At 59.3% G+C, this 10,175-nt stretch overlaps 1 protein-coding gene across 4 annotated transcripts; it reads right to left on the reverse strand.

The window, feature by feature from the left end:
• Positions 1-1,926: 1,926 nt before the first annotated feature.
• On the reverse strand, positions 1,927-9,186 carry shkbp1 (SH3KBP1 binding protein 1). Of its 4 annotated transcripts, XM_088426868.1 has the most exons (17): positions 9,027-9,186; positions 8,575-8,628; positions 7,952-7,997; positions 7,750-7,882; positions 7,367-7,447; positions 7,045-7,191; positions 6,866-6,959; positions 6,163-6,353; positions 5,973-6,088; positions 5,426-5,513; positions 5,159-5,275; positions 4,646-4,816; positions 4,419-4,574; positions 4,219-4,315; positions 3,473-3,657; positions 3,283-3,385; positions 1,927-2,646 (listed from the first exon to the last, which is right to left on the reverse strand). In XM_088426868.1, the coding sequence occupies exons 1-17, from the start codon at positions 9,083-9,085 to the stop codon at positions 2,088-2,090; spliced, it is 2,397 nt and encodes a 798-aa protein (XP_088282994.1). In that variant the 5' UTR covers positions 9,086-9,186; the 3' UTR covers positions 1,927-2,087. The 4 variants fall into 4 exon arrangements, with proteins under 4 accessions (XP_088282994.1, XP_088282993.1, XP_088282995.1 ...); XM_088426867.1 differs by having other exon boundaries at positions 3,283-3,657; XM_088426869.1 differs by lacking the exons at positions 7,750-7,882; positions 7,952-7,997; positions 8,575-8,628 and having other exon boundaries at positions 3,283-3,657; positions 7,287-7,447; positions 9,027-9,164.
• Between the last annotated feature and the right edge of the window lie 989 nt (positions 9,187-10,175).

The following is a 10,175-nucleotide window of genomic DNA, read 5'->3' on the forward strand; positions in this document are numbered from 1 at the left end:
GAGCCTCGGGTTGAACATAGCTGGTCTTATTTCCGTGTTCCACTTATTTGCCGCGTAACTGTCGAACATGATGTTAACGCTCAGTGTAAATAAACAGAAAAAAATCATCCCGGTAGCGTGAGTCCAGGCAGCAATTCAGCACCCGAAAAAAAAAAAAAAGTCAAACGACGTCTTCTAGCGGTGGCGGAAGGTTGCAAAAATACGACGGCGGCTTGACGATGACGGAAAGGGGGCGGGGCGGGGCGGGGCGGGGGCGGGGCTCACGACAAACAGCGGTTTAGCGCACACACGAAAAAGAAGTCTCTCACACGCACACCGAGACACGGTACTGTGTTGCTATTGCGGCAGTAAATACTGATAGCAGCTGGAATTGAAAACCCCTCGCAGGCGGGCAACTCACTGGAGGAACTCGTTGGAGACTTTGCATTCCTAACGTATTTCTATTCCCTCGTCACATTTCTGACGTAGTTCTGAAGAGGCCCGTCTTCCAATAGAATTTGGGGGTTGCTCGAGCGACGTCCGCAGTGGATAGAAATCACTCAACAGCAGACGGATAAAATGCTTTCTTAATACGAGCGGAATAAACGTTGACCCGAAAACCGCGCGAGAGCAGCGGACAAGAAGTAACATTAACCCGAGTGAAATCAAAGTCTTCCCACGTCGTTTCTCGTCCCGAACGACGACGACGGACTTCGGAAAGCACTCGGCCCCGGTCGTCGTTTCGACGAGGGCAAAAACGGCGTCCCGCGCAAGACGTCGCCCTTCCGGCTCAAAATCCTTTCCGCCGCCCATCCAGCTCAAAATCCTTTCCGTCTTTGCTGCGATAACGCCTTCCGCGCCCTCGCCGCCGACCCGGTCTGGCGTTTCTTTCAAAACGGACTCGGTCCGCGGTGGCGTGCGTGTCGGTACGTGGGCGGCGCCCAAAGTCAGACGCCGCAGCACCGTTTGATTGGCTTTTATTTCCGTTGCGCTTCACCGCACTGCTTGAAAACGAGTTGGACAAGAGCATACTTTGAGGGGCAGGTCATTTTTGTCTATGTATTTACCGGCGATTTATTGATTGGTTTGGCCGTGGGCCCACCTATTTATTCATTCTTTCATTCGTGCCGTCCCCGACGACGAGCGGGTCCAGGACGACGTTGAAGACGGACGCGGCCGCGTCCTTTGCTATCGCTTTGTCTAAATTTCATCTGTCGCGTACATTACAAGTTAAACGAAGTATCGCAGAGGGCGAACGGACTGATAAAACGGACACATTTCTACCTTAGATTTGCCGGCCGAGAGCCAATCGGAGAAAGAATGCAATTTTGGTCCGCGATCGTCGGTTCCTCGAAACGCGTCTCGGAACGCTCTCTTCGGCGAGGCCTGAAAGCGGGACGAAGAAAGAGAGCGGCTCCAAAAGATGAGGCCAAATAGCGGGTCGAACGAGGTTTGCGTGAGCGGGAAGGGGCGCGGCGGGCTGACGCACCTTTGGCGGAAGTCTCTTCTGACCGTTTCTTCTTTTTTTTCACTTGTTCCTTCTCCGTCAAACAACACGTGCAGGCGCTCGTACCGGCGCAAACTCTGTATGGAAAAGGGGCCTCTTTGCTCGACAAACACAAAACGTCTTTCGTGTTTTCATGCATCCGGACAAAGGAAACAACGGGCATTCTGACAGGTTAAGATCCAGTGAGTGAAGAGAGGGAGGAAAAAAAAAAAAAAAAAAAAGGTCAGCGGGTCACGTTTATCTCGCGTTCTCATTTTCCACAGTTCTGGTTTCAGACACGAAGATGGTATTTTCCCTTTCTTTTTTTTGCAACGACAAAACAATGCTTTTTGGTATTTTTTTTTTTTTTTACAAAACAGAGGGAGGAAATCTGAGTTAAGTACGGTACGTTCATATGAGTTCGGCGTTATCCGTCACGGCGCCAAAGACTCGTTGCTAGCCGTTAGCGATGTCGGCGGGCGGCGTAGGCGGGGGGGGGGGGGCCTTTCGTTTGACGGGCCGCGTCGGCGCCGACCGCGGTCACCGCGGCGACCCGGGCGGCCGCTTCCCGTCACCCCGGCTTTCGGAAGCTGCTCCGTCACTCGCGTGTCACGCGCGCTTGTCAGAAGCTGGTCTCGTTCATGTGCGGCTTGGGGTTGGTCGGCGGGGAGGCGCCGCGATCCGCGCCGGGCGGACTTTGGGGCGAAGCGGCGGCGGCCGTCGGCGAGAGAGTCGGGGAGGTGGCGGCGAGGGGCGCGGCGCTCCGGCACGGCGGCGACGAGGGCGCCCCGGCGGAGTGGCGGCGAGGGGCCGGCGTCCTCCGGCCCGAGCGCGCCTCCGACTCGCCGCACGCGGCCGGACCGCGCCCGGCGGCCTCCGGGCCTTCGGCCGGCTCCTGGCGGCGCTCGGCGAAAGCGCCCCCGCGCGTCCAGCCGCCGCAATCGCGCCGGCTTCCGCATTCGGCGTAGCGGCGGGGGCGCGGGCTGGGAGCGGGGAGGCGGCGGGGCCCGTGGGGGAGCGGGGCCAGGGAGGGCGGCGCCGCAGAGGACGGGAACGGCTCTCGGGAGGCTTGGCGAGGAAGACTTCCGCACAGAGAGGAGCCGGAGCCGGCGCCGGCGCCGCCGCCTCCTCTTCCTCCTCCCCCTCCGCAAGCGGCGCTTCGATCCAAACCTGAAGAAAGGCTGCACACGCGCCGCCCCGGGTTACGCGGGCCCCGTCGTATCGTTCCGCCGCTCGCCAAATGTCGGATATCCGCGCTCGTCCCCCGTCACCGGTCTTTTCCGCGAGCGGAAGGCTTGAACGGCTCGATAAAAATACGGGAACTAGAAGAGGACTAGCTATTCTTTTGGAAAAGTGTTCACGTAGCGCGGCAAAAAGGTTACGCTAACAAAGTCGTCCCGTGATAAACGGTGACTATTTGTTCAAACAAATGTGACTATTTGTTCAAACAAATGTGACTATTTGTTCAAACAAATGTTCCCGAGGTCGCGAGAGGCGGCGATGAAACCGATGACACACAATTCCATTTGAACCCTTTCAATTTAGATTGAATTTGGTGCAAAAGAAAAGGTCCTTTCAGGGCGTGCGCGCTTTTTCTAGATTTGGCCTCGGGACTATCAATCTAGTGAGAAAGGCCTGGCGAAATGTCCTCCGATCGCATAACGAGCCACGCGGGTCGGGTTCCCGTCGTCCTTTCTTTTGCGATAATGGAATTCGAGCGCGGTAGATTCGTTCTCCCGTTTGAGGCCGAAGCGGCCTCGTCGTCTCAACTCCCCTTTGATGGCGTTCCGGACCAAAGGAGATGAAGAAAAGCGTACCTGCAGGTGGAGGTCCCGGGCGTGCTGTCGGGAGTCCTGGTGAGAGCGAGGTCGCACTGGTCCAAGAGCTCCAGCAGCTCCTCCTCCGTGGGCCCGCCCAGCGCTGCGAGACGAGCGGTCGGAGCTGTCCGGGCTGACGGCGGCGGGCGGGACGGCGGGACGGCGGCGGGCGGGAAAGCGGGCGCCTGACCTCGGATGTCCACCTTGCCGGCAATCTCCATGGCGGTAGTGAGGTCCCACATCTGGATGCTCCCGTTGGCGTGGCCGCTGAACAGGTAGCGGCGGGGCCGCGAGCCGATCCGACTGGAGCCCTCGCACTCGTGCACCACGAACGCCGTGATGGACGTGCCGTCCACCGAGCGCACCTCGCACACCCTGACGCCCGCCCGTTAGAGCTCTGGCCTTTTTTCTCAGGCGCAACGACGAATCGAGCCTTTCGTCTGGCGCGCGCCGATCGGCTTCGCTTGAAATAAACGCTCTTTCTTCGAAAGACGACAAAGGACTTTCTTCCGCGCCCGTCTTCGGACAAAGACGGGGAACCCTAACCCTAGACCGGGAAAGCTAACGGGAGGCGGCGCGGCTTAGCGGTAGAGCGGTCGTCTCCCGGCCCAAAGGCCGCGGGTCGGATCCCCCGACCGTCGAGACCGTGTCCGAGCGTCCTTGCGCAAGACGCCGAACCCCCAGTCGCTCCTGATGCTGCGTCATCGGTAGGTCAATGACCAGTTAGTGGAAAGCGCTTTGAGTACCTAAGGTACCTAAGGTAAGAGCTGTCATCGACTTGGCCGTTTTGTCCCTCGAACGTCTCTCGCTTCCTTGACTGTTTGCGCAACCGGAGCGACACCCGAGCGCCGCGAGCATTCCCGGGGGTGGCGCTTTCGAGCACGGGAGCCGGCGGGAGCGCCGTACGAGTCAAACGTCCGGCCGACGTTCGCTCACCTCTTGCCGTTGGACGAGAGCCTGACGTAGAGTCTGTCGGTGTCCGGGACCACTCTCTGGACGAAGACCTGCTGGTCGTCCCTCTCGCCGTACGGCCCTGCCGTCGGCGAAGGGCGTCCGTTAGCCCCGTCCCGCCCGAGGGCGAAGGACGTCCGTTAGCCCCGTCCCGCCCGAGGGCACCGCCGCGCGGCCGGGCTGACCTATCTCCGTGCCGGCGCCGCAGCCCCCCTGCCCGTCCGCCTCGTCCAGGCTGAGGATCTTGAAGGAGGTGAGCGGCGTGGATCCCGGCTGGGTGGAGATCATCCCCCGGAAGCGGGTCACCGTCCAGGTGCGCACGTGGTTGTTGTCGGCGCAGACTGCCGGGCGGCGCGCCGCGTCAGCGCGGGAGGAGGGCGGCGCGCGCCGCCGCCGCGCGCCGCCGCCTTACCCGAGATGAGGTGCTTCTCGGACAGCATGATCTTGGTGACGGGGCTGCGGTGGACCGAGAAGGTCTGGAAGAGTTGCGGGCCCGAGCCCACCGTCTCCGGGTGCTGCACGATCACCCGCACGGCCCCGGAGCCGGTCCCGTAGGCGATCTCGATCCAGTTGCCGCTGTCGCCTGGCGAGGGCGACGAGCGCGCCCGTTAACGCGCCCCGTCCGGTTGGGGATCCGCGCCCCGCCCCTCCTCCGTCGCGGTCGCCCGCTCCCGTCGTCATCCCGCTCGCAAACAGAAAGGGTTCAACCTCCGAAAACACGCATCGCACTCTCTCCGGTTCGGCTTCAAACAAAAAGCCCCGTCCAGTAGAAGACCGAGTAGACGAAGCCTAAAAGCGGAGCCGATCGCGCGGGCCTTCCTCGGCGCCAGGCCGCGATACGCCCGCTCGGGAGCGTACGCGTCGCGCGGGCGCACTCTCCGACGGCGAAAAGGTTTTGAGGAAAAGGGGAAAGCGGCGGCCGTACTGGTTTTGGGCGTGAGGTAAACGCTGAGCGCGGTGATGGCGTCCTCGGCGGGGTCGCGATAAAGTTCCGTCACCAGCAGGTCGTTGTCCTTCATCCTCAGAGGAAACTTCTGAACGTCTGAAAGGACGACGGCGCCGACAAGTTGACTTTGCCTACGCGGCCCGCCGCGCTTCCCGACGGCCCGTCTCGGAGCTCGGAGGAAGGCCGCGAGTTCCGGTCGGCGAGTTCCGGGGCGGTGGGACGCGCCGTCTAGTCTAGGCCCTTTACCGATGTAGTAGATGGATCCGTTGTTGCAGCCCAAGATGAGGAAAGATCCGGCCGTGTCGTAGCTGCTGATGGGGACCACGTCCTGGTTCTGTCGGCCGCGCCAGAAAAATTCCATTGAAGCGCTCGTCGCGGCCAAAACGTCGGCGGCGCGCGGCTGCTAAAAGTCGGTCAACAAGAATTCCGTAGGTGGTAGGAAAGCGCCGCGCTTTGAGGATAAAGAATGAGGAGATAAGGAACAAAAATAGGTCTGGACTTTGGAAGTCCAGCCGTGCCGGGCGCCGTCGCCTCCGTCGCCGTTTGAAAGTCTACGTCGTTCCGGTTCTTCGATAAGTTCGGGGTGCCGCAAAAGCGAAATACGCTGGCGGCTTCGACTAAGCGGGCCAAAAGCGGGCCAAACGCTCACTTTGCGCGCATGGCCGAGCTTCACTTTGGGGGAAGCCGACAGAGGAAGAAATTCATTCGCGCGCGGGCCACGATAAAAGCCGGCCACGAAAACATTGGGCGGCGCCGACGCGAGCGCGGTCCCGCGACCTGTCCCGACGCCCACCTGCCAGTGCTTGGTGACGGCGTTCCACACGCCCACCTTCCCGGCGTGACTGGTGGCGATCAGCTGGTTACCCACAAAGAAGAGAGCCTCCACCGGCACGTCCAGACCGAAGACGCCTGAAAAAGCCGGCGTCGGGAGGGACGTCCGTCTCGGGGGAAGGCTCGCGCCCGGCCGTCTCTCCGGCGCTCACCGATCTCGCTGCCGTCGCCGTCCGGGCGGACGGACCAGAGGATGATCTCGCTTCCCGAGGCCACGGCCACCATCTTGTCGTTGTCCCCCAGGGAGCCGCCCATCACCTTGGCGTTGAGCGCCACCCGCTCGATCAGCCAGTCCAGGCGAGGGGAGGTAAAGACCTGCTGCCACCCGCTGGATTCCTTCACCCTGCCAAACGGCGGAAGCACGGGAAGGCCGAAGCCCGGCCGGTTTGAACGCGGGTCCCGTTAACCGCGAGGCGGACGCGCTATCGGCCGAGCCGCCCCCGCGTGGAAGACGCCTGTCGAGAAACTGGGGGGGGGGGGGGACTGGGCGCGAAGGCCTTCCGTCCAAATATTCTGCGGGGCTTGCGACGACGACAACAAAATAAGGCAAAAAACAAAAACAAACAGCTCCGGCCGCAGTCGGCTTCTCGAAAAATAGCCGGCACTCGGCGGGGGTCGCCTCCCGCGGATATACCGTAGATGTCAAACGCGCACTTTTCCCGGACCGGAACGAATGAGGCGGCCGGCATGGATTTCCATGGATGAAAAGGCGTGACTCGCAGTCACTAATACTGCGGCGACTCATTTTGGCGGAAGAAGACTTAAGCGGTGCCGCGACAGACGTCAGAGCGCGCACGGGCGGCCGAGTTGAGAAAGACAGCGTCTCGGGTGACTTTCCAATGGAGCTTTGCGCACCTGTAACACGCCACAAACTGAGAGTAGGCCACCGCGATCCAGTTGTGATGGCCGCGGATGATCCGGACCACGCCGGGATCCCGCGGCGCCGGACCTACGGGATCGGTACGAGGGAGCCGTAAAGGGCGATTTCCTCGGCGGGCGCTCCGGCTCCGGCTCCGGCGCCGCGCCGCGCCCACCTCCGGGCGCCCTCTCCTCCACTCTGCTCGGCGCGCCCGAGTTCCCCAGGTTCGGCGGCATGGTGTTGCTGCGTCGCACCGGCGCCCGACCCGCCGCCAACTGGGACCCGGCCACGCTGCGACGGTTGCGACGCTTGGCCGGGTGCGCTGCCCAAGAAAAAGCAAGTCGGCAAATAGCAGACGGCAAACCCAAGCGACTTTGGGCGGGCCCGCCAGATTTTTGTCCGGCGGCCGAGGCGTACGATGGCGGACGCGAGCCATAATTCCGCCGCGTCGTTATGACTGAAAACGTCGACGGCACCGCGGCTACGTCAAGCTTTACCCGGCGGAGGCAGGTAGCCGTTGAAGAGCACGTTTCCGCAGGAGGAGCGGTCCAACTCGTCACACAGCTGCAGCTTGCGCACTGAACACAACACGACAGTCGCGCCATCAGCACCGATCGGTACCCGCGGAGCCTTCCGCAAAACTTTTCGCCCGGCTTCCCTCGTCAAATGTCTCGGGTAAGGCGCGAGAGGAAGTCGAGCCGTTTTCGTTTTCTTTCGAACCCGAACGCGGCTTTCTCCTATTGGAAACACCCCGCTCGATCAAAGTAGTTTTTATGGGGAAACGCCGCCACCTTCTTTCGTCGGGGAAGGTCGGGGGAGCGCTTCTCCCAAGAGGGAGGGAGGGAGGGAGGGAGGGACTCCGACGGCTCGAGCGGCTCACCGAGAGGCGCGATCCCGTAGAACTCGGCCTCGTGCGTGAGCGCGCGCACGCCCGCCGAGCGCGGGCGCAGCTCTTTGGTCCGCAGGAAGTTGAGGATGGGCGCAAACAGGGAAGGGTCTCTGTCGATGAAGATCTGAGGCCGGGCGGGAGAGGCGTTGGGCGGGAGAGGCGTTGGGCGCGCGGCCGGGACGGACGAACTTACGGCTCCGGTTTCGTCCTTTAAGGTGGAGATGCGCCCGCTCAAAAGACTGAAAACAAAGCGGCGCGACGGTTAAGACGTCGTTGCGTACAGTAGCGCCGCTCGGACTATTCCGGGCCGACCGAGCAATCGGCAGATTCCTCACGATTTGTCAAACGTGCAAACAAAGGAATTTTAGAGAAATGCTCCAACGAGTCAATTGAAAGCATAAATCGGGAGTTCCAAAAAAGCGTCGCCCCAAGCGGAGCGGGACGCCGAGTGAGATTTCTTCAATGAAAAGGAAGAAATGGTTGAAAATGTCCAAAACTTGCAAATACGTGTCTTCTTAGTGACCAACGGTATGTGTGAAATATAATCATAGGTCCGGTTCTCATGAAATGAGATTACGTGGGGGGTGGCACTCGTCCGTTTGCTCGAGCTACAGACGACGGTGAACGCAGCACCTCCTGCCGTCCGAAATGAAAAAGACAGGCTCTCTATCTTACACGGTGTCCCTTCGAATTTGCCGCTGAATTACTTGGGGACGAATTGGGATTTCATTCGAAGTCGCACGTATTTCAGCGATTGGTAAATGAAACGTTGGACATTTAAGGCAGTGCGCGGGTGCGTTTGTTTCGTCCGCCCACCTGGAGAAAAAGGAGTCGGGAACCCACGTGAGCGTCTGTCGGGAGGTGCTGAACCTGTCGACCAAATACAGCGTGAGAGGGGGGGGGGGGGGAGAGGGAGAGGAGGGGAGAGGGAAGGGAAGGGGAGAGGGAGAGGAGATGAGGAGAGGAGAGGAGGAGATCAGGAGATGAGGAGAGGATCAAATCAACGTCGGGCCAGACCGAGCCTCACGCAGAATACGATCCGACGCGCGAACGAGCTTATTCGAATAGCGTTCGCCCGAGTTCCACTGTCGGACGCCGGGATATTCGGTCGAGCGCTCAGAACTTCCGCACACTATTTCTCACTTCCTTCTCATTCTGCTTGCGAGCAACAAATGTCTACGCTGCTGTTTTACAAGCGCGTCGGGACGTCACTTGATGCTAAATGCTAACGCCGGCCGGCCGACATCCGGCGAATGTTTCCGGCTCACCGTTTCCCGCCAACGTTCAGGTGAATCAAGTCTCCGCTTCTCGCCGTGTTAGACATCATGTCGACACTTTACGGGGAAAACGAAAATAAAACACACACACACACACACACACACACTTGCTATGCCATGTCGTGCATGCGACCCTGTCAGTTCCTGTGTGTGTGTGTGTGTGTGTGTGTGTTGTCCGATGCACTTCCGGGCTTTCTTCCGGGTCGGAAGATTTGGGTGGGAGTGAAAAGGCGAACTGGAGCTACGACTCAAGCGGGATTCGGATTTTATCGTTACGGCTCAAAGTTCTCATTCCGACAGCAACAGGTTGCATTTCTTTGTCAGTGGAAGAGCGGTTCTCAAAGTGGGGTCCGTGGACCCCCGGGGCTCTGTGGCCTGACTGCGGAGGGTCCGTGATATCATTTGAGTGGTGACAGTGAAATGACATATTTTTGTGTTTGACTGCGGCGATATCATTTGAGTTGTGACAGCGAAACGACATCGTTCTGTGTCGGTTTCATTTTGTTTGATATTAAAAAATGTGAACGCGTTCATGAAACAGTGCAACGACTCAATCGATTCAAAGCGGTTTGGTATCTTTTTCAAGATGTGGTCGTTTTGACAAACGGACCCACAAAATTCACCTCATCGTCAAAGAGCTTGATTTGATCAGTAAATGTGTGGCAGGGGAAATTGACCCAGTTTGTCACGAGAAAATGTTTTAGTTTGTAAACCTCAGCGTGGCTGAAGAGTAACAAATATACTTTTTGTCACGATGAATATGTCGGTGCGAGAAAAGGGCACTAAAGTTTGGCTTAACCCTCGCGACATTTTTTGGACTTTACCTAGGCGGACGATTGGCAACGAACGTTATTGAACGTGCGGATGTTTCGGCTCTGAGACTCGGTAGACGATAGGGCTTCTAAATCCTCGATTTAAAAATGTCAAATGTTATTATACAGTATGGAACTTGCGCGCTTAAAAAACGACAACAAGGTGAAAATGGCGGACGGCCTCCTCGAAGAGTAATCCATTCCGTCGCGGTTGAATATATGGTGAAATGAACTGAAGGCATCTATCCGAGCTCCGAACGGCCGGCGCCGGTCCTATCGAGCCACCGCGTCATATCCGATTGAAAGTTCGGAGAGTTGAGCGAGCGAC

This window comes from Hippichthys cyanospilos, chromosome 11 (assembly GCF_059441005.1).
Source record: "Hippichthys cyanospilos isolate Australia breed blue-spotted pipefish chromosome 11, RoL_Hcya_1.0, whole genome shotgun sequence".
Taxonomy (NCBI): Eukaryota; Metazoa; Chordata; class Actinopteri; order Syngnathiformes; family Syngnathidae; genus Hippichthys; species Hippichthys cyanospilos.